The sequence below is a fragment of the Bombina bombina genome, chromosome 5 (genome assembly GCF_027579735.1).
Source record: "Bombina bombina isolate aBomBom1 chromosome 5, aBomBom1.pri, whole genome shotgun sequence".
NCBI lineage: Eukaryota > Metazoa > Chordata > Amphibia > Anura > Bombinatoridae > Bombina > Bombina bombina.
In genome coordinates, this window is record NC_069503.1 from 813,517,055 (window position 1) to 813,541,652 (window position 24,598).

The 24,598-nt window shown below is 42.2% G+C and overlaps 1 protein-coding gene across 1 annotated transcript in view; it reads left to right on the forward strand.

The window, feature by feature from the left end:
• The window catches only part of LOC128660860 (acetyl-coenzyme A synthetase, cytoplasmic), a 177,523-nt gene that overhangs the window by 64,644 nt on the left and 88,281 nt on the right, over window positions 1-24,598 (forward strand). Inside the window, exons 4-7 of the mRNA XM_053714923.1 lie at window positions 516-619; window positions 16,028-16,100; window positions 16,190-16,265; window positions 16,632-16,710. Coding sequence (XP_053570898.1) covers window positions 516-619; window positions 16,028-16,100; window positions 16,190-16,265; window positions 16,632-16,710 — 332 coding nt within the window. The remainder of the gene's footprint in view (window positions 1-515; window positions 620-16,027; window positions 16,101-16,189; window positions 16,266-16,631; window positions 16,711-24,598) is intronic.

Below are 24,598 nucleotides of genomic sequence, written 5' to 3' on the forward strand. Positions count from 1 at the left end.
TATCGTGTTGTGGACTTTATAAGTGGGTAGAAGGCCCTGCCAAAGGTTGCACTGTTGTAAATCAGCTCTCATGAAACTGATCTACAGCTTGTAGGCTTACATGCTAAGGAGGTTCAAGATGATGACAAAAGGAGGAGAGGAACTGAGGACGTAAGAAAAGGTTAGCGTTAGTTAGTCAGTTAGGGATACAGGGATAAAATACTGGTACCTGTATGACAGCGTTATCAATGTTACAGTGACTGGGTACGCTGCTCCTTACCTTGCTGGTCATAGTGACAGGCCCACAAACAAAATGGAATAACCACACAAAATATGATTTTTATTTATTTATTTATTTGTTTGTTTGTTTATTTGTTTTAAGTAGCTGATCCATTTTAGCAAGTTGATTGAGATCTTGCCATATTGTGGGAATTAAATTAATACAAAATGATTTAATTAAACAAGTTTATTTTTTTTGTATTCCAATGACCCTTTAAGAAATTACTTTTCTTGATCAAATCATTTTCATTTTCTAGGTGTGGTGAAGGGTGATAGAGTGGCAATTTATTTGCCAATGATCCCAGAGCTTGTGTATGCCATGTTGGCATGTGCCAGGATTGGTGCCATTCATTCAATAGTGGTAAGTATATATTTATAACTTAACTGCTTATTATTTATGTTTCTAGTATTTTAGTGAGAACGGTGTTATAGGAAGATGCAAAACCCTTTCACTATTGCTATATTTAGTATTTATAGTGTAGCATATTGTATGCTGCTCTTTGTAATAGCTCTGTTTTATCCCTCTTCAACTTTTTTAATATCAATTTATTAAGGATACATTCTCAAGATATAACATACTGAAAATATTATGGATCATAGTGGAGTTCTGTAACTAGTCCTCATTAAGGGGACAGTTTACCCAAACATTTCCTCCCCTTTTATTTGTTCCAGATTATCTATTTTACCTGCTGGAGTGTATTGAATTGTTTACAAGTAGCTAGTTTACCCGTATTTTGCAATTTGAAATAGCTGATTTAGCCTGTGGTATTCCCAACTATACTGAAAGTTTTTGGATTTATGTCCAAGTTATTGACAGGCAATGTAAACACAACCAGCAGAATTAATTACACTCCAGACATTGTCTGTGTGCATGAGACTTGCTAATTTGTGTTTACCTGGGACCTTTCTAAGATCATATTGATGTGGCAATTGCCTTCCTTAATCAGTCATTTATAAACCGTTTCCTCTCCTGCTCTAGATACCAGTATTGCTCAGATTAGGTAATGTTGTTGGGGTCAATCCCCTTTTTAGATTAGCTTTAGAGAAATCCGTTTATTCTCTGAGCCCTGAGGGTAACGGTGTATTTGAACTATTACCCAGGGAAGTAATTCTGTTTTTGAAGTCTCACACACACAGTCCTGATCTGTTTCTTAATCTAAGTTTTAAATGTATGTCTCACATATTTATGTTATACATTTGGTACTATTTACCATCCTTTTTATTCTATCATTAGTAAAAGTTACGTTTTAATAACCAGTTCTTGACACAATCCGGTTTTCAATGCATACTGTTACTATATAGTGTTTTGTGAGTGCTGGGTACTGTCAAACTTCTCTCTCTTTTTTGTACCTATATATCTATCAGACAGTCAGCACCCCCCTTCTCCTACACTTCACCAGTGATACTAACTGGTATATAATGAATATTGAATAGATTATATATCTACTATTATTTCAGCATACTATATTATGAAGGGGTTGATATTTGCTTAAACTAACACCGTTGCCACTATTTCCATCCCTTTAGCATGTAAGCCTAAGAGTCCAGCTGTTTGTAGATCACCTTCTTAAGAGCTGACTACCACAGTGCAACTCTTGGCAGGGCCCTCTACCCATTTAAACCCTATAATTGTTTTGTTGTACTCCGCCTTTGTTTATAGCGCTGTGGAATCTGTTGGCGCTCTACAAAAAACGATAATAATAATAAAAAAAGCAAATTCTCATACATTTTATACTCTGCAGCCGCTAAAAAAAGTAATTGGAAACACATTCAGAGAAAAACAATTTTACAATACAGTACTCCCTTTAAGGGAAAACCGTTTTAATGCATACTGTCCCTTTAAGCTGTTACAAGTTAAAGGTACATTAAACACTTTCTAATAACTCCACCCACCACTTGTCTTATTTGGAGGAGCCAATCCGGACTTGAGTCTGCAAATAACAAGGCTAGTCACAATCATATTGTGTTGTTTTGCAGGTATTATATGTTAAAGCCAATTAGGGAAACATACAGTGTTGTGTATATTAATTGGGACAAGCTCATATTCTCATGGAAATTTAAATTGGTTGACTGCTGTTATCTGTTGTGGGAGTCTGACCTTGACTAGCTCAAACCTTTTTTTCTGGTTTCTGTACGGCGTAAGCTTCTTGAAGCTGGGCGGAAGGCAGGAAAGCCAATAAAAAAATTGTTGACATCTCATATGAAGAAAAAACAGTTGGCATGGCCTAAAAAAGTATAAACTTGGACCCCTGATGATTGGAAAAAAGTAGTTTCTTCTGTTATGTGTGATCAGTCCACGGGTCATCATTACTTCTGGGATATAACTCCTCCCCAACAGGAAATGCAAGAGGATTCACCCAGCAGAGCTGCATATAGCTCCTCCCCCCTACGTCAGTCCCAGTCATTCTCTTGCACCCAACGACTAGATAGGATGTGTGAGAGGACTATGGTGATTATACTTAGTTTTTATGACTTCAATCAAAAGTTTGTTATTTTACAATAGCACCGGAGCGTGTTATTACTTCTCTGGCAGAGTTTGAGGAAGAATCTGCCAGAGTTTTTTACTATGATTTTAACCGGAGTTGTTAAGATCATATTGCTGTTCTCGGCCATCTGAGGGAGGTAAAGGCTTCAGATCAGGGGACAGCGGGCAGATGAATCTGCATTGAGGTATGTAGCAGTTTTTATTTTCTGAATGGAATTGATGAGAAAATCCTGCCATACCGTTAAAATGACATGTATGTATACACTTCAGTATTCTGGGGATGGTATTTCACCGGAACTACTCTGTTAAAGGTCACTAATCCTTTTAATAACTATTTATCATGTTAAACGTTTTTGCTGGAATGTAGAATCGTTTACATTGCTGAGGTACTGTGTGAATAAATATTTGGGCATTATTTTCCACTTGGCAGCCTTTTTTGCTTTTATTTGTGACAGTTTCGTTTCTCTTCACTGCTGTGTGGGAGAGGGAGGGGCCGTTTTTGGCGCTCTTTGCTACGCATCAAAAAATTCCAGTCAGTTACTTTTATATTTCCTGCATGATCCGGTTCATCTCTGACAGATCTCAGGGGTCTTCAAACTTCTTTGAAGGGAGGTAAATTCTCTCAGCAGAGCTGTGAGAATTCTTATAGTGACTGTGAATAAAAACGTTGCTTTGTATTTTTTATGTCAAATTTAATTATTGTTATTTTACTAATGGGAACAAACCTTTGCTAAAAGTTGTGTTGTTTTAAAGTTTGATGCTATAACTGTTTTTCAGTTCATTATTTCAACTGTCATTTAATCGTTTAGTACCTCTTTGAGGCACAGTACGTTTTTGCTAAAAAGATTATAACCAAGTTGTAAGTTTTTTTGCTAGTGTGTTAAACATGTCTGACTCAGAGGAAGATATCTGTGTCATTTGTTCCAATGCCAAGGTGGAGCCCAATAGAAATTTATGTACTAACTGTATTGATGCTACTTTAAATAAAAGTCAATCTGTACAATGTGAACAAATTTCACCAAACAGCGAGGGGAGAGTTATGCCGTCTAACTCGCCTCACGCGGCAGTACCTGCATCTCCCGCCCGGGAGGTGCGTGATATTATGGCGCCTAGTACATCTGGGCGGCCATTACAGATAACATTACAAGATATGGCTACTGTTATGACTGAAGTTTTGTCTAAATTACCAGAACTAAGAGGCAAGCGTGATCACTCTGGGGTGAGAACAGAGTGCGCTGACAATACTAGGGCCATGTCTGATACTGCGTCACAGCTCGCAGAGCATGAGGACGGAGAGCTTCATTCTGTGGGTGACGGTTCTGATCCAAACAGATTGGATTCAGATATTTCAAATTTTAAATTTAAATTGGAAAACCTCCGTGTATTACTAGGGGAGGTCTTAGCAGCGCTTAATGATTGTAACACCGTTGCAATACCAGAGAAACTGTGTAGGTTGGATAAATACTTTGCGGTACCGGCGAGTACTGACGTTTTTCCTATACCTAAGAGACTAACTGAAATTGTTACTAAGGAGTGGGATAGACCCGGTGTGCCGTTCTCACCCCCTCCAATATTTAGAAAGATGTTTCCAATAGACGCCACCACTCGGGACTTATGGCAAACGGTCCCTAAGGTGGAGGGAGCAGTTTCTACTTTAGCTAAGCGTACCACTATCCCGGTGGAGGATAGCTGTGCTTTTTCAGATCCAATGGATAAAAAATTAGAGGGTTACCTTAAGAAAATGTTTGTTCAACAAGGTTTTATATTGCAACCCCTTGCATGTATCGCGCCGATTACGGCTGCGGCAGCATTTTGGATTGAGTCTCTGGAAGAGAACCTTAGTTCATCTACGCTAGACGACATTACGGACAGGCTTAGAGTCCTTAAACTAGCTAATTCTTTCATTTCGGAGGCCGTAGTACATTTAACTAAACTTACGGCTAAGAACTCAGGATTCGCCATACAGGCACGTAGGGCGCTGTGGCTAAAATCCTGGTCAGCAGATGTTACTTCTAAGTCCAAATTACTTAATATACCTTTCAAGGGGCAGTCTTTATTTGGGCCCGGTTTGAAAGAAATTATCGCTGACATTACAGGAGGTAAGGGCCACGCCCTACCTCAAGACAAAGCCAAAGCTAAGGCTAGACAGTCTAATTTTCGTCCCTTTCGGAATTTCAAAACAGGAGCAGCATCAACCTCCACTGCACCAAAACAGGAGGGAGCTGTTGCTCGTTACAGGCAAGGCTGGAAGCCTAACCAGTCCTGGAACAAGAGCAAGCAGGCCAGGAAACCTGCTGCTGCCCCAAAGACAGCATGAATCGAGAGCCCCCGATCCGGGACCGGATCTAGTGGGGGGCAGACTTTCTCTCTTCGCCCAGGCCTGGGCAAGAGATGTTCAGGATCCCTGGGCACTAGAGATCATATCTCAGGGATACCTTCTAGACTTCAAATTATCTCCCCCAAGAGGGAGATTTCATCTGTCAAGGTTGTCAACAAACCAGATAAAGAAAGAGGCGTTTCTACGCTGTGTACAAGATCTGTTATTAATGGGAGTGATCCATCCGGTTCCGCGGTCGGAACAAGGACAAGGGTTCTACTCAAACCTGTTTGTGGTTCCCAAAAAAGAGGGAACCTTCAGGCCAATCTTAGATTTAAAGATTCTAAACAAATTCCTAAGAGTTCCATCCTTCAAAATGGAAACTATTCGGACAATCTTACCCATGATCCAAAAGGGTCAGTACATGACCACAGTGGATTTAAAAGATGCTTACCTTCACATACCGATCCACAAAGATCATCACCGGTATCTAAGGTTTGCCTTCTTAGACAGGCACTACCAGTTTGTAGCTCTTCCATTCGGATTGGCTACGGCTCCAAGAATCTTCACAAAGGTTCTGGGTGCCCTTCTGGCGGTACTAAGACCGCGAGGGATTTCGGTAGCTCCGTACCTAGACGACATTCTAATACAAGCTTCAAGCTTTCAGACTGCCAAGTCTCATACAGAATTAGTTCTGGCATTTCTAAGGTCGCATGGATGGAAAGTGAACGAAAAGAAGAGTTCTCTTTTTCCTCTCACAAGAGTTCCATTCTTGGGGACTCTTATAGATTCTGTAGAAATGAAGATTTACCTGACAGAAGACAGGTTAACAAAGCTTCAAAATGCATGCCGTGTCCTTCATTCCATTCAACACCCGTCAGTAGCTCAATGCATGGAGGTGATCGGCTTAATGGTAGCGGCAATGGACATAGTACCTTTTGCACGCCTACACCTCAGACCGCTGCAATTGTGCATGCTAAGTCAGTGGAATGGGGATTACTCAGATTTGTCCCCTACTCTGAATCTGAATCAAGAGACCAGAAATTCTCTTCTATGGTGGCTTTATCGGCCACACCTGTCCAGGGGGATGCCATTCAGCAGGCCAGACTGGACAATTGTAACAACAGACGCCAGCCTACTAGGTTGGGGCGCTGTCTGGAATTCTCTGAAGGCTCAGGGACTATGGAATCAGGAGGAGAGTCTCCTTCCAATAAACATTCTGGAATTGAGAGCAGTTCTCAATGCCCTTCTGGCTTGGCCCCAATTAACAACTCGGGGGTTCATCAGGTTTCAGTCGGACAACATCACGACTGTAGCTTACATCAACCATCAGGGAGGGACAAGAAGCTCCCTAGCAATGATGGAAGTATCAAAGATAATTCGCTGGGCAGAGTCTCACTCTTGCCACCTGTCAGCAATCCACATCCCGGGAGTGGAGAACTGGGAGGCGGATTTCTTGAGTCGCCAGACTTTTCATCCGGGGGAGTGGGAACTTCATCCGGAGGTCTTTGCCCAAATACTTCGACGTTGGGGCAAACCAGAGATAGATCTCATGGCGTCTCGCCAGAACGCCAAACTTCCTCACTACGGGTCCAGATCCAGGGATCCGGGAGCGGTTCTGATAGATGCTTTGACAGCACCTTGGAACTTCGGGATGGCTTATGTGTTTCCACCCTTCCCGCTGCTTCCTCGATTGATTGCCAAAATCAAACAGGAGAGAGCATCAGTGATTCTAATAGCGCCTGCATGGCCACGCAGGACTTGGTATGCAGATCTAGTGGACATGTCATCCTGTCCGCCTTGGTCTCTACCTCTAAGACAGGACCTTCTGATACAGGGTCCATTCAAACATCAAAATCTAACTTCTCTGAAGCTGACTGCTTGGAAATTGAACGCTTGATTTTATCAAAACGTGGTTTTTCTGAGTCGGTTATTGATACCCTGATACAGGCTAGGAAGCCTGTTACCAGAAGAATTTACCATAAAATATGGCGTAAATACCTATACTGGTGCGAATCCAAAGGTTACTCCTGGAGTAAGGTTAGGATCGCTAGGATATTGTCTTTTCTACAAGAAGGTTTAGAAAAGGGTTTATCAGCTAGTTCATTAAAGGGACAGATTTCAGCTCTGTCCATCTTGTTACACAGGCGTCTGTCAGAAAATCCAGACGTCCAGGCTTTTTGTCAGGCTTTAGCTAGGATCAAACCTGTGTTTAAAGCTGTTGCTCCGCCATGGAGTTTAAACTTAGTTCTTAACGTTTTACAAGGTGTTCCGTTTGAACCCCTTCATTCCATTGATATTAAGCTTTTATCTTGGAAAGTTTTGTTTTTAATGGCTATTTCCTCGGCTCGAAGAGTCTCTGAGTTATCAGCCTTACATTGTGATTCTCCTTATCTGATTTTTCACTCAGACAAGGTAGTTCTGCGTACTAAACCTGGGTTCTTACCTAAGGTAGTCACTAACAGGAATATCAATCAAGAGATTGTTGTTCCATCCTTGTGTCCAAATCCTTCTTCAAAGAAGGAACGTCTTCTGCACAATCTGGATGTAGTTCGTGCCCTCAAGTTCTACTTGCAGGCAACTAAAGATTTTCGCCAAACTTCTTCCCTGTTTGTCGTTTATTCTGGACAGAGGAGAGGTCAAAAAGCTTCGGCTACCTCTCTCTCTTTTTGGCTTCGTAGCATAATACGTTTAGCCTATGAGACTGCTGGACAGCAGCCTCCTGAAAGAATTACAGCCCACTCCACTAGAGCTGTGGCTTCCTCTTGGGCCTTTAAGAATGAGGCCTCTGTTGAACAGATTTGCAAGGCTGCAACTTGGTCTTCGCTTCATACTTTTTCCAAATTTTACAAATTTGACACTTTTGCTTCTTCGGAGGCTATTTTTGGGAGAAAGGTTCTTCAGGCAGTGGTTCCTTCTGTATAATGAGCCTGCCTATCCCTCCCGTCATCCGTGTACTTTTGCTTTGGTATTGGTATCCCAGAAGTAATGATGACCCGTGGACTGATCACACATAACAGAAGAAAACATAATTTATGCTTACCTGATAAATTCCTTTCTTCTGTTGTGTGATCAGTCCACGGCCCGCCCTGTTTTAAGGCAGGTAAATATTTTTTAAATTATACTCCAGTCACCACTTCACCCTTGGTTACTCCTTTCTCGTTGATTCTTGGTCGAATGACTGGGACTGACGTAGGGGGGAGGAGCTATATGCAGCTCTGCTGGGTGAATCCTCTTGCATTTCCTGTTGGGGAGGAGTTATATCCCAGAAGTAATGATGACCCGTGGACTGATCACACAACAGAAGAAAGGAATTTATCAGGTAAGCATAAATTATGTTTTTCTAGTCCATCAGGGGTTCAAGTTTATACTTTCATTTATGAGTCACATTTTGTTGTTCAGGGTTACAGCGCAAGCGTTACTAGAAGAAGCAATTAAGAAATAATAAGAGTTGAGCATCTCCAGCAGACTGTAAAACACCCTCCAAAACAGATATTTTGTATTTTTGGTACTGAGAGCCTAGTTCCAATAGAAGTTATGATGAATTCATCAAAGTACAGTGATTTCAGCTAAAAGAGGACACATTGTTATACTGAGTAAAATATCTGAAAACTTTGTTTCCATCTTAATGGGAGGAGAGTCCACTGCTTCATTCATTACTTGTGGGAATTAAGAACCTGGCCACCAGGAGGAGGCAAAGACACCCCAGCCAAAGACTTAAATGCCTCCCCAACTACCCTGATCCACCAGTCATTCTTTGCCTTTAGTCACAGGAGGTTGGCACAGAAGTGTCGGAAGATTCGGAGTAGTCTCTTATGGAGGGTAGTACTCTTAGAAATGGTCCTGTCAGCCTCTCAGTGAGAGCATGAGTGAATGTTAGAGTCCGGAGATGCAGGGAGAGTCTTTCTGCGAACCCATCCCGACTCAGTTTAACAGCTCCATTAGCAATCAGCGTTGACGAGTTTCGCTGCCTGCTTTTCTTCTCTCAAGTCCAGGTCATTAGCGATGCTACTACCCTGTCACACTTGAAGGGCCGTGTTCCTGTTCCACGTCGTTGATTCTGGTAAGATCGTTTCATTTATATATATTTAATAACGCAAGAAGACAGGGTCACAGTGTGGCTCCTTTATCTTTATAGAATCTAGAGTAATACCCTCGGAAGAGGGTTATTGAACAGGGGGGATTTTATTATGCATAATATTGTTTATTGTGTTTCTGCTGCGTTTGTTTGAGATGAGGCTCTGTCAGTGTGGAACAGTCAGTTCATTAACGAGAGTTTGAGGCAGGCTTTTTTGGCGTGTCTCTCTCTCAAGTGCAGGGGCGGTCCTGCATGGCACTCCACGTGACCGGGTGTGACCTCTGTAATTTCCTCTTTCTCGATCTGCGTTCGGAGGAGACGAAAGCTGTTTCTTGTAGTCCGGGTCATAGGAGGTGGTGAGTGCCCCGGCCATTTGGGATATAAAGGTGCCATTTATTTTTTTATCAACCCGTAATAAAGGCACAAGCTATGGAGGACTCTGATATATTAGAGGATACTCCCTCTTTATCTAAACCTAATAAGTGTGTATATTTTAAGGAGGTTCCAGTCAAACTGCCTACGCAACTCTGTTCCACATGCTTTGACAATATTGCAATATCCAAAAAGAATAAAGTATTTAGTACGATTGAGCGGTCCACCTCTGAGGGTTCTCGGCCCCGCAAGGTGCGTTCCCTACAATCATCTCTGTTTACACAAGCAGTTCCCCAGGGCACTACTAATCCTCCTGCGGGAGGGGCCCTTTGGCCTCCAGACTTTGCCGATCAGTTATAGACAGTGGTTTCTGCGGCCATTAATGCAATGCCTCGCTCTACTAAGCAGAAGGTACGGCACTGATATCCGTCTCAGGGGTCTTTGACTCCGCTGGATGTCTCAGACAGATTATCCGCTGAGGAGGACAACTCTGAGTTATCAGAGGATGTCGCTTCTGGGTCAGAATCGGCTACTTCTAGGCCGTCCGTGGAGTAACCTGATTTTAAATTTAAAATGGAGCATTTGCACTTTCTGCTGAAAGAGGTGCTTGCTACATTGGAGGTTCTGGAACCGAAGCTACCTGAGGAACCTTCGATCCCTAAGCTGGATAGGGTGTTACAAGGACAGGGTAGTGCCCCAGGCCTTCCCTGGTCCAGTCAAGATGGCTAACATTATTAAGAATAAATGGGAGAAACTTGGTTCGTCTTTTTCCCCCTCTTCTTCTTTATAAAAGCTTTTCCCTGTTCCAGACGCGCAGCTTGAACTGTGGGGAACCTTCCCTAAGGTAGATGGTGCTATCTCCACGCTTGCTAAGAGAACGACTATTCCACTAGAGGATAGCTCCTCTTTCAAGGAACCCATGGATAAAAAGATGTTTATGTTGCGGAAGATGTTCCAACTCACGGGGTTCATTTTCCAACCGGCAACGGCAGTCGCTGCGGTGGCTGGTGCGGCTATCTACTGATGTGACGAGGTGGAAGGTCGAGGTGACAATGGTCGAGGTGGAAGCTCCCTTCAATTAGATTCTAGAACAAATCAAGGCCTTAAGGGTAGCGCATTCGTTCATCTGTTATGCTAACATGCAGATTATTCGCTTGAGTTCTAAGACATCAGGTTTTTCGGTTTTAGCCCACAGGGCTCTGTGGCTAAAGTCATGGTCTGCTGACATGACTTCCAAGTCTTGCTTGCATTCCCTCCCATTCAAAGGGAAAGTTTTGCTTGGCCCGGGCCTGGATTCTATCATATCTACGGTCACGGGTGACAAGGGTGCCTTCTTGCCTCAGGATAAGAAGGCTATACCTAGAGGATCTACTTTTTGTCCCTTTCGTGCGGACAAGTCTCAGCGTCAGCAGCCTACTGCAAACTCTGAGCAATCCAAGGGATCTTGGAAGCCAGCTAACTCTTGGAACAAGTCCAAACAGAACAAGAAGCCTGCCAAGTCAAAGTCGACATGAAAGGGTGGCCCCCGATTCGTCCTCGGATCAGGTAGGGGGCAGACTATCTCTTTTTGCGGAGGCCTGGAGAAAAGATGTTATAGACCCTTGGGTTCTGGAGGTCGTAGCCCAGGGTTACAGGATAGGTTTAAAGTAATATCCGCCCAGAGGCAGATTCCTTCTGTCAAACATATCTTCAAGACCAGAAAAGAGAGACGCCTGGGGTGTGTAAGGGATCTCTCATCTCTCTGGGTAATCATCCTAGTCCCTTTGTCAGAAAGAGGTCTGGGGTATTATTCAAACCTTTTCATGGTCCCAAAGAAGGAGGTCACGTTTCGTCCAATTCTGGACCTAAAGGCCCTAAACAAGTTTTTGTCAGTTCCATCGTTCAAGATGGAGACAATCAGGTCAATTTTGCCCCTGGTTCAAGAGGGGCAATTCATGATGACTGTAGACCTGAAGGACGCTTACCTTCACATTCCAATCCACAAGGATCACTTCAGGTTTCTAAGATTCGCTTTCCTAGACCAGCACTTCCAATTTGTGGCCCTTCCGTTTGGTCTGTGATGGCCCCAAGAGTCTTTACAAAGGTTCTGGGAGCTCTTCTCGCAGTAGCGAGAGCCAGAGGGGTTGCAGTGGCAACTTATCTGGACGATATCCTAGTCCAGGCTCCGTCCTACAGTCTTGCAGAGGATCACTCGAGAGCTTTTCACCTTCTCCTTCGGTCCCACGGGTGGAATATAAACGAAGGAAAGAGTTCATTGGTCCCCAGCAACAGGGTGGAATTCCTGGGTACGATAATAGATTCTGTAGCCATGAAGATATTCTTGACAGATCAGAGACATTGCAAGCTTGCGTCCAACTGTTTAGCTCTTCACACATCCTCCAGGACATCTGTGGCCAGGTGTATGGAGCTGATCGGGCTCATGGTATCCAGCATAGATGTAATTCCATTCGCCAGATTTCATCTCAGACATCTTCAGTTGTGCATGTTGAGACAATGGAACAGGGATCATTCAGATCTGTCCCAACAGATATCTCTGGACAGACCGGTGAGGGAGTCCCTATCTTGGTGGACCCGACCGGGGCAGTTGTCACAGGGGACATCCTTCTTGAGACCATCCTGGGAGATTGGGACCATGGATGCAAGTCTATCAGGATGGGGAGCTGTTTAGGGTGCCAGAAAGGCACAGGGCAGATGGACTCGAGAGGAGTTGAGTCTACCTATGAATATTTTGGAACTTTGAGCGATATTTAACACTCTGAGGGCTTGGCCCCTTCTTGTGTTGTCCCGATTAATCAGATTCCAAACGAACAACATTACCTTGGTGGCTTACATAAACCACCAGGGGGGATGAGAAGCTCCCTAGCCATGAGGGAAGTATCTTGGATTCTGGAATGGGCAGAGATTCACAATTCTTCGCTCTCAGCGATCCACATTTCAGGTGTGGACAACTGGGAAGCGGATTTTCTGAGCAGACAGACGTTTCATCCTGGGGAATGGTCTTTCCATCCCGAGATGTTCTTGGAGATCTGCAGCAGATGGGGGATGCCGGAGATAGACCTCATGGCACCCAGACTCAATTGCAAGCTACCCAGACACGGGTCGCGATCCAGGGATCCCTAGGCGGAACTGATAGGTACCTTGGCGGTACCCTGGGACTTCAAAATAATTTACATATTTCCACTGTTGCCTCTTCTACCTCGTGTAGTGGACCGCATCAAGCAGGAGCAAGCTTCAGCTGTTCTGATTGCTCCATCCTGGCCGAGGAGGATGTGGTTTGCGGATCTGGTGGTGATGTCGTCATCTCCGCCGTGGAGGTTACCTTGTCGCAGGGATCTGCTGGTTCAAGACCCTTTTCTACATCAAAATCTTAATTCTCTGAGGCTGACTGCATGGAGATTGAACGGCTAGTCTTAGCCAAGAGAGGATTTTTGGAAAAAGTGATTGACACTCTCGTTCATGCCAGGAAACTGGTCACTCGACTCATCTACCACAAGGTGTGGAGGACCTACTTGTCCTGTGTGAGGAACGAGGATATCCCTGGCATAAAGTCAGGGTGTCCAGGATTTTGGCTTTTCTCCAGGATGGTCTGGATAAAGGTCTTGCCGCCAGTTCCCTAAGGGGACAGATCTCGGCTTTAGCTGTACTGTTCCATAAGAAGCTTGCGTAGCTTCCTGACATTCAGTCTTTTGTTCAGAATTTGGTTAGGATCAGGCCTGTCTTCAGGAATCCGGCTCCTCCTTGGAGCTTAAACTTGGTTCTTAAGGTTTTGCAGAGGGCTCCGTTTGAGCCTATGCATGCTCTTGACATTAAGGTTCTTTCATGGAAAGTCCTGTTATTACTGGCTATTGCATCTGCACACAGAGTCTCTGAGTTGGCGACCTTACAATGTGAGCCGCCCTACTTCTTTTTTCATGCTGATAAGGCTGTTCTTCGCACTGGATTGGGATTCCTTCCCAAGGTGGTGTTGAGTCGTAGCATTAATCAGGAAATAGTAGTTCCTTATTTATGTCCTAACCCTTCTTCTTCGAAGGAAGGTTACTTCATAATCTGGACGTGGTTTGGGCTTTTTAAGTTTTATCTACAGGCTACGAAGGAGTTCAGACAGACCTCGTCTTTATTTGTTGTGTACTCAGGGAAGCAAAGGGCCTCTGCCACTTCTCTATCATTTTGGTTGAGGGGTATGATCCGTCTGGCATATGAGACAGCGGGACACAAGCCTCCTCAGAGAATTACGGCTCACTCAACTAGAGCTGTGGCATCTTCTTGGGCCTTTAAGAATGAGGCCTCTATGGAGCAGATTTCTAAGGCGGCCACTTGGTCTTCCTTACATACTTTTGCAAAGTTTTATAAATTTGATGTTTTTGCTTTGACGGAAGCAGCGTTTGGGAGAAAGGTTCTGCAGGCTGGGGTGCCCTTAGTTTATGGTCTATCTCCTTTTGCCCTACAGTTTTTTTCTTTCAGTGTCCTCTAGAGCTTGGGTATTTGTTCCCACAAGTAATAAATGAAGCAGTGGACTCTCCTCCCACTAAGATGGAAAACATAAATTATGCTTACCTGATAATTTAATTTCCATCTGTGGGAGGAGAGTCCACTGCCCCCACCCTTTTCTCCGGTGGGCGGACCTAAATTTAATTTTTATCTTCTGGCCCCATTTATACCCTGATATTTCTTCTACTATTCTTTGTTCCCTTGGCAGAATGACTGGGGATGAGGGAAGTGGGAGGAGTATTTAAGCCTTTGGCTGGGGTGTCTTTACCTCCTCCTGGTGGCCAGGTTCTTAATTCCCACAAGTAATGAATGAAGCAGTGGAATCTCCTCCCACAGATGGAAATGAAATGATTAGGTAACCATAATTTATGTTTTTTACATGTTGTCCCAATTCATTTGCACACTACTGTATGTAGCAGGGTTAGCCAATTTTCCAGTTTTCAGGATTATAAATTCCACAAACTACATAGCTAAATTACATGAAAAAGGGTAGAAATAAATAATAAAATTAAATTTTATAGTTCATAACTTCAAGGTATTTACTGCTCGTTGTTTTATACACATACTCTCAGTTTATCTCATGATGTATTGGGCACTTTGCAGCTGAGTTGGTCAAACCTCTTCCTTGATGGCAGCAATAGCTCAGGAATTTATTATTCATCTGAGGCTTGGTCTAAACAACTGACCTTTGTTCATGAATAACCTGAAATTCTGTCCTGTTTGTGTTCTTCAAGTACCTGATTTGGACAACACTGGCAATATTGCGTCTCTAGGAAAACTGTAATTAAAGAGAGATTCAAAAGCAAACAAAAAGTAATTTTTGCATTACCGACCCTAGTTTATTATGAGTTTAACCCATGCAGAGGGGCTGCAAGTATGCTGGGGGGAAAAAAATCTGCATACTGCATAAAGCCACTCGGCTTGTGTGTCCTTTTGCATGGGCTAAACATCTTTAATGGCACTAGTTTTTCCTATGTAGGGATGCAGCACAGGGGCCGATTTATCAATGTCTGGCGGACATCACTGAATGCCGATAGCATATGCTGTCGGCATTTAAGATTGCACAAGCAGTTCACCAGAACTGCTTGTGCAATGCCACCCCCTGCAGATTTGCGGCCAATCTAGCAAGGGGTGTCAATCAAACCGATCGTACACGATCTGGCGGATTGATGTCCACAGCCTCAGAGGTAGTGGACGAGTTAAGGAGCAGCGGTCTTAAGACCGCTATTTCTTAACTCTTTTTTCCGGCGAGCCTGAAGGCTCGCTCGGAAATAGGGGTATTTGGCCCAATTTGGGCCATGATAAATCGGCCCCTAAGTGTGCATCTGTGTATGTAATATGAATATAGGCTAGGATTGGTTAATGGACTGTTGTTTTCCTAATCTCAGCCTGTATTAAACGACATCCCTGCTGGGAGACAACAATTTAGCCTTTTTGTGTTATTTTTAGGTTCCTTTTTACATAGATCAATCATTTTGTTTACCTTTATTTGTCAAAACAAAACACAAAGGTGGCACTCAGTCAGGTAACTGTACCTGTTTATTAATGTGAGTAGCTCACTTTAATAAAAGGTACAGTTACCTGACTGAGTGCCACCTTTGTGTTTTTTAATCATACCTTGAGACACAGTGAAGGGGGGTCTGACAGGTGTTGCACCAAGACGCTCTATCAGCTTGTGCTGAGCCTTTATTTGTTTGTTTTATACAATATTTGACCGAGTACATTGTCCATTTCACCGTTGGATTTCAAAGATCAACATACAGAATAAAGGTTTTATAAGCATTTAAATGTTGTGAGCTCTGCACATAATGCTAGCAACGTGGCAATAATCCACTTTAAATCCCTGGGGAGTAAAATTATTTTATTTCAGTACCTCCAGTATATTGATACTGACCAATTATAAAGACGTGTTTTGTGGTTTACAGTTATAAAAAAACAGTTACAAATGATGTCAAATACTTTCTCTTGTTATCTTTTGTTGAAATTTATCTCCTTCCCATGACAAAATACCTAGGTATTTTTGTTCTAGTTTGCAGGATTTTCCTCAGAATCTCTGTGTGAAAGGATCATGGACTCTCAGTGCTCTGTGCTCATTACTGCAGGTACCTACCCTTTGCGTATGAATATTATAGTCTGCGTTGAGCTTAATAAAGTACAAATTACATTTTTATTCATATTATGTATTCTTCAGATGGTGTTTTCAGAGGAGAAAAATTGATCAACCTAAAACAAATTGCAGACGAAGCCATGGAAAAATCCAAAGAAAAGTATGACATTTTTTGCATACTGTTTACATATAATTTATTTTTGTATACCTATTGTAGGTATAAACTTTTATAGGAGTGATGGTATCCTCTGGAACTGGCTACATTCAAGTAACGATGTAATAAAAACTATTTATAATTCAGGAAATTTGCTGCTTTGCTTCTGAGTAAGAAAATAAACTGGCACTTACCAAGTTTTTTACAATTTTTAAACTGTAAAACTAATGCCAAAGTTTGAGTCTAGTTGGCTCCTCTATATTTTTCTTGCTGGCTTCTAAATGTAAATTTAATATAAATCTGTTTATGTATTTCATCTCCTAAACATAATTGTTATAGTAATGTTCCCTACTCATTTTTGGCATTTTAAAGAGGACACCTTGTGAAGAACTGTGTTGTAGTAAAGCATCTCACAGACAAGCTGAACAACCAAAACCAAGCAAAACTGCAGGTAAGAAAATCATTGCAAACAGTACATTGTACCAAACGTTAAATGGACATTAAACTGGGGATATATATATATATTTAGTGAGAGGTTGATACAATATAATACCATAATTACTCAAACTCTTCAGACAAGCAAGTGGTAGCATAAACAATATTGAGAATCACCCAATGGAGAAGATTGTTCTGAATAGATTATAGGAGCTCCATAGTGCTGTTAATCCCTTATGGAGGGTTAGTTACACTAGATGAAGTGTCCCTTGGATAGGGAAATTGTTGCCACTGTAATGTCTTACACTGTTGATTTTTGTTAAACAGAGTAATATCTTATTTCAGTCTGTTTCTAAATAATAATAATAATAATTTTTTTAAACAAATTCACTAAGTGAGATTTGTCACAGGCAATATTTGTGAGATGTATCTGCACTACATGTGTTGAAGTGTTGGCTGATTCTTATTAGAGCTTTGTGTTACCTCTCACTTGCCCATTTCAGTGTAGGTGTGTGAGAAGGCTACATCATTCTAACATGATCCCAACACTATCTGTGCATATTACAGCATATGATATTTATATATTTGTAATATAAAAACACTTGTGTATACACATTACCTTCAGTGCATATTACAGCATATGAGATTTATATATTTGTGATATAAAACACTTATGTATAATTATACCTTCAGTTTATATTACAGCATATGATATTTATATATTTGTAATATAAAAACACTTGTGTATACACATTACCTTCAGTGCATATTACAGCATATGATATTTATATATTTGTAATATAAAAACACTTGTGTATACACATTACCTTCAGTGCATATTACAGCATATGATATTTATATATTTGTAATATAAAAACACTTGTGTATACACATTACCTTCAGTGCATATTACAGCATATGAGATTTACATATTTGTGATCTAAAACACTTATAAGAAATTCACTTAATATTTTATATATGTTATATTTCCTTCTTAATATGAGGAGAGTCCACGGCATCATTCCTTACGGTTGGGAAATACTGAACCTGGCCACCAGGAGGAGGCAAAGACACCCCAGCCAAAAGGCTTAAATACTCCCCCTACTTCCCTCATGTCCCAGTCATTCTTTGCCTTTCGTCACAGGAGGTTGGCAGAGAAGTGTCAGAAGATTCGGAGTAGTTCCTTATGAAAGTATCTACCCTTCAAAATGGGACTGGAGTTTTAAGTAGTCTTGTCAGCCTCTCAGTGAGAGAATTGACGAATGTTAGATTCTGGAGATGAAGGGAGAGTCTTTCTGCAAACGCATCCAGACTCGTATTAACAGCTCCTAAGCAATCAGTGTTGACGAGTTTCACTGCCTGCTTCCATCACTCAAGTCCATGTCAAGAGCGATGCTACAAGACTGTCAAACTTGAGAGGCTGTGTTTCTGTTCCACGGCATAGATTCCGGTAAAATTGTTTCATTTATTTATACACATATGGTAACTAAAGAAGACAGGGTCACAGTGTGGCTCCTTTTATCTGTATGGAATCAAGGGTTAATATCTCCAGGGGGGGATTATTGAACAGTGAGGTTTAATCACATAAAATTATTTGATTATGCTGCGACATGTGTGAGATGAGGCTCAGGCAGATGTTGTAACGTACAGGGTTTTTACTTTCATTTTTGGGAGCTGTGCAGCCTGAAAGGCTTGGCACTTTTTTTGCCATTATAGCAGGGGCGGTCCTGCATTGCGCACCACGTGACCGGGTGTGGTCACACTTATTTCCTCTTTCCTGAACGTGCGGTTTACCTGGCCTGGGTCATAGGAAGTGATGCGTGCCCCAGACATTGGGGGTATAAAGGTGCCGTTTTTCTTATTAATCAATAGTCTGCTTTGTTAGCGCAAGCTATGGATGCTTCTGATGCATTAGAGGGTACACCCTCTTTACCTAAGTCTAATACCTGTCTATATTGTGAGGAGGCCATGGTATACCTGCCTGCTCAATTATGTTCCACATGCCTCGATAAAGTAATCATGTCAAAGAAGGTTAATATGTTTGATACCACTGAGCCGTCTACCTCTGAGGAGTCTCCGTTTCGTGAGGTGCGCACCCTACAGTCATCTCATAAAACACATGCAGCTTCCCATAGCTCTCCTAATCCTCCATCTGGAGGGGCCATTTTACCACCAGACTTTACTGAACAGTTACAAACGGCAGTGTCTGCTGCCTTTAGTGCTTTACCTGTAGGGTCAAATATTGCTATTCTTCCCAGGGGTCATCTGCTAGCTTATTGGATTTATCTGATACAATATTATCCGATGATGAAGGCGCCTCTGATACTTCAGAGGGTGCTCTTTCTGGGTCAGAATCTGCTGCCTCTAAGCTTCCAGCTGCAGAGGATCCAGACTTTAGATTTAGGATTGAGCATATACGCTTTCTGCTGAAGGAAGTTTTGGCTACATTAGAGGTTCCAGAGCCCAAATTGCCTGAGGAACCTTTGATTCCTAAATTAGATAAGGTCTATGAGGACAGGGTTGTACCTCAAACTTTCCCGGTTCCCGTAAAGATGGCGAACATTATTAAGAATGAATGGGAAAGAAATGGTTCTTCATTTTTCCCTTCTTCTTCCTTTAAAAAATTGTTCCTGGTCCCGGACTCTCAATTGGAGTTGTGGGGTTCCATCTCCAAGGTGGATGGCGCTATCTCCACGCTTGCTAAATGCACTACTATCCCACTTCAGGATAATTTGTCATTTAAAGAGCTCATGGATAAGAAGATAGAAACTCTGTTAAGAAAGATGTTTCAGCATACGGATATTTGTTTCAACCGGCAGCGGCTGTTGCTGCAGTTGCTGGAGCGGCTACCTACTGGTGTGACTCCTTATCTGAGTTGATTGAGGCGGAGGGTCCCCTCGACGTGATCCAAGAAAAAATTAAGGCCTTAAGGGTGGTTAATTTTTTTATTTGTGATGCAAATATGCAAATTATTTGTCTGAATGCCAAGGCTTCAGGTTTTTCTGTTCAAGCCCGTAGGGCACTCTGGCTGAAGTCCTAGTCTGTGGACATGACTTCTAAGTCAAGACTTCTTTCCCTCACATTTAAGGGAAAGATTCTTTTTGGTCCAGGCCTGGACTCGATTATCTCCACCGTTATTGGAGACAAAGGTGCCTTTTTACAGCAGGATAAGAAGAACAAGCCTAAGGGACAAGGTCCTAATTTTCGTTCCTTTGGTTCGGATAAATCCCAATATCAGCAGCCCTCCGCAAAGCCTGAGCAATCCAAGGGGATTTGGATGCCGCCTCAGTCCTGGAATAAATCCAAGCAGAGCCAGAAGCCCGCCAAGACAAAGTTGGCATGAAGGGGCGGCCCCCCGGGAATGTGAGCCTCCTTATTTAGTGTTCCGCACTGATAAGTTTGTCCTACGTGCCCGCTTGGGTTTTCTATCTAAGGTGGTATCTAATCATAACATCAATCAGGAGATTGGGGTTCCTTCCTTATGTCTTAATCCTTCTTCTTCGAAGGAACATTTACTTCATAATCTGGATGTGGTTCAAGCTTTGAAGCTTTTTATCTTCAAGCTACTAAGGAATTTAGACAAACTTCATCCTTGTTTGTTATCTACTTTGGTAAGTGTAAGGGTCTGAAGGCCTTTTCGACTTCCTTATATTTTTGGTTGAGGAGTGTTATATGCTTATCTTACGAGTCAGCGAGACTAAGACCTCCTCAGAAGATTACGACTCATTCCACTAGAACGGTGGCTTCCTCTTGGGCCTTTAAGAACAAGGCCTCTATGGATCAGATTTGTAAGGTTTTTTCTTTGGCTGAAGCAGCTTTTGGGAGAAAAAAGGTTTTACAGGCTGTGGTGCCCTCAGATTAGGGTCCGCCTTCTTTTTACCCCTCCTGTTATCATTCAGTGTCCACTAGAGCTTGGGTATAGTTTTCCCAACAGTAAGGAATGATGCCATGGACTCTCCTCATATTATGAAGGAAAACATAAATTATGCTTATCTGATAATTTAATTTACTTCTGTATGAGGAGAATCCACGGCCCCCACCCGTATACTCTGATGGGCGGACCAAAATTTGTTTTTCTCTTCCGGCACAATTTATACCCTGATATTTCTCCTACTGTTCCTTGTTCCCTTGGCAGAATGACTGGGATATGAGGGAAGTAGGGGGAGTATTTAAGCTTTTGGCTGGGGTGTCTTTGCCTCCTCCTGGTGGCCAGGGTCAGTATTTCCCAACAGTAGGGAATGATGCAGTAGACTCTCCTCATACAGAAGGAAATTAAATTATCAGGTAAGCATAATTTATATTTTATCATTGGTGATCTGTAATAAAATTTCTATATCTACATTTAATATTCTACTTTTGTCTCAATCCTCAAAAATCAGTGCTGATGTATTTTTTAGTTTTAAAACTTTATACTAACAACATAAAATTTGCCAAATATTTTAAATATTTTTAATTTAGGAATTGAATATGAAATGTAAAATGTGAATGTTTGGATTTAATGAAAAAAAAAATCCAAAATATTTAGACATTGAAAGTTTTGAGTACTGGTGTCATATATTCAGTGTGTGTATGTGTGTGTGTTCAACAGTGTGTGTGTGTGTGTGTGCAACAGTGTATGTGTGTGCAAAAGTGTGTATGTGTTTAGTGTGTGTGTGTGTGCAAAAGTGTGTAGGTGTGTGCGTGTGTGTGCAACAGTGTGTGGGTGTTTGTGTGCAACAGTGTGTGTGTGTGTGCAACAGTGTGTATGTGTGTGTGTGCAACAGTGTGTATGTGTGTGTGTGTGCAACAGTGTGTGTGTGTGTGTGTGCAACAGTGTGTGTGTGTGCAACAGTGTGTGTGCATGTGTGTGCACAAGTGTGTGTGTGTGTGTGTGTGTGCAACAGTGTGTGTGCACAAGTGTGTGTGTGTGCACAAGTGTGTGTGTTTATGTAAATTTCCTGCAAGCCACATATTTTAACTGACTCCTTTAAAAATATATACTGATAACTCTACACTTCCCCACCCCACTCTCTGCATATGCACTAAAGGTAATGTCTATGCATGAACCAAGCTGGTTGGCTTATACACTTGGGCCCTGAGGGAGAATAGAAATCTGGGTGGTTGGGATACAATGCTAGCTCTCCTTTATAGTGTAATTTTATGGGGTGTCATAATGTAGGTTACACATAGCAGAAGTTCTAGGCCATAACATTTGGGGTTGCAAAATAAAGGACATGTGACTAGATATTAAGGGTGCAGGGTGCACTGTTGGAAGAACCTTGTCTTAAACACCCTATTCCTACCTGTATTGTAAATGCACTTCTAAATTTTAGTGCTACAGTAAAAGAGTGCTTAGAACTGGATACATATTTATGGAACTGTTGAGTTAAAAGTAGAATGCAAATGGAAACATGTTATTAGGAAATGATCATTCTTTTTGCATGGTAACACATTCATGTGTTTCAGCTATAATTCAATCATGTTTTCTTCATAAATGGAAAGAGTCCACAGCTGCATTAATTAATTTTTGGGAAATAAGAACCTGGCCACCAGGAGGAGGCAAAGACACCCCAGCCAAAGGCTTAAATACTCCTCCCATTCCCCTCATCCCCCAGTCATTGTTTGCCTTTCATCCCAGGAGGTTGGCAGAGAAGTGTCAGAAGTTTTTGATAGTCTCTTATGGAGGGTAGTACTCTTCGGCATGGGACTGGAGTTTTAAGTAGTCCTGTCAGCCTCTCAGTGAGAGCATGGGTGAAAGTTAGAGTCTGGAGATGCAGGGAGAGTCTTTCTGCAAAACCATCCCGACTCATATTAACAGCTCCACAAGCAATCAGCATTGACGAGTTTCACTGCCTGCTTTTTTCTCTCAAGTCCATGGCAGAAGCGACACTACCATCTGTAACACTTGAAGGGCCGTGTTCCTGTTCCACGGCGTAGATTCCAGTAAGATCGTTTCATTTTACTTTAATCATGGATGTATTGTAATTACAACTGTTTATCCGAGAGGGGCTACAACCTTTCGGGGATTACTTTAACATAGGGACTCAGTAAGGCGCCTTTTTGTATCTCAGAATCAAGGGTTAATATCTCCTGAGGGGGGTTATTGAACAGGGGGGTTTATAATCATGTTTGTTATGTGATTCTGTCTGCTACTGTGTAGTGTTGCTTCGGGTCATGGCTATTTTGGAACATAACGGCCTATGTCTAGTGACACGGCCATTACAGTCGGGCACGCATATGCATGGACAGCACGGTTTACCTTGTGACCGGATGTGGCCACATTTTAGCTCTCCATTTCCGCATTCCTGACCGTGTGGTGACGGAGAAATCCTGGTCCGCTGGTGTCTGCTTCTCTGGAGGTGGGGAGTTCCCCTGCCATTGGGGGTGTAAAGTGCTGTTTAGATTTTTCTTATTGGTCCATTTCTCCAACATTGGTGTGTCCGGTCCACAGCGTCATCCATTACTTGTGGGAAATGTTCTCCCCCACAGGGAAAGGCAAGGAGAGCACACAGCAAGAGCTGTCCATATAGCTCCCCCTCTGGCTCAGCCCCCCAGTCATTCTCCTTGCCGCTCTGAACAAGTAGCATCTACCACGGGGATGGCGAGGAGTTTGTGGTGTTAGTTGTAGTTTTTTATTCTTCTATCAAGAGTTTGTTATTTTAAAATAGTGCTGGCTTGTACTATTTACTCTATAACAGAAAAGTGATGAAGATTTCTGTTTAAGAGGGCTATGATTTTAGCACAAGTAACTAAAATCCATTACTGTTACCACGCAGGACTGTTGAAACAAGAGAACTTCAGTTGGGGGTAACAGTTTGCAGACTCATCTGCTTCAGGTATGACTAGTCTCCTTCTAACAACACAGGCTAATGCTAGATGACAGTCATTTTTCCCCTCAGGGGAAACGGTAAGCCATTTTTCTTTCACCTCAGCAAAAAAGATAACAGGCTTCCCCTTTTTGTTTTTTATGCTGGTAGACACTGTTAGGGGCTAAATCGATTGGTTTTTATTACAATATTATACCATTTGAAATATTTTATAAGCTCACATACACTTGGGAACGTTTTTTATTGATCTGGCTTGTTTTAGACACCTAAATCTAGTCAGGAAGGCCCCTTCACTCTAGTGTGCTGAGGGAGGAAGCCTCATTTTGGCACTTCAGCTGTGCAGTTGAATTTCAAGGCAGTGCATGCAGATTCATGTGAGAGGGTCCTGTGGTTCAGAAAGTGACTCCAAAAGGCTTTTTTTCTGTGAATGGTGACCCCTAAGGAAGGTAAAAAGCTGCAGCAAGGCTGTAGCTGGGATTGTGGTGTGTAAAAACGGTTAAATCCAACAATTAGCTCCGGTTTGCTTGTTTTAAGAGCTAGAGTCTCCATATTTGCTGTGCAATACTTTCTAAGCATTAAGACACTGGGGTCCAAATTTCAGAAAAATCGGACATTGCCGTCATAGTTTTTTGAACATTCAGAAATAAATGTGTCATTTTATTATTTAAACGTTTTTGTTTAAAATCGTTTTTATTGCATTGTTTGCCTGCCTAAATCTGTTTAACATGTCTGTTCCATCAGATAACCTATGTTCTGTGTGTATAGAGACAAATGTGGTTCCCCCTTCGAGTGTTTGTGATAATTGCGCCATAGCGTCCAAACAAAATCAGGACAGCTCTGTTATTTTTCATAATGTTACCCAAGATGATTTATCTAATGAAGGTAGTGGGGATAGCTCTACATCCTCTCCTTCTGTGTCTACACCAGCTTTGCCCGCGCAGGCGACACCTAGCGCGCCAGTGCTTATTTCTATGCAACAATTATCAGCAGTAGTGGATAATTCTATAGCAAATCTTTTATCCAAACTGCCAGTTTTTCCGAGAAAGCGTGATTGTTCAGTTTTAAATACAGATAAAAAGGATGAACAATCAGACGCTG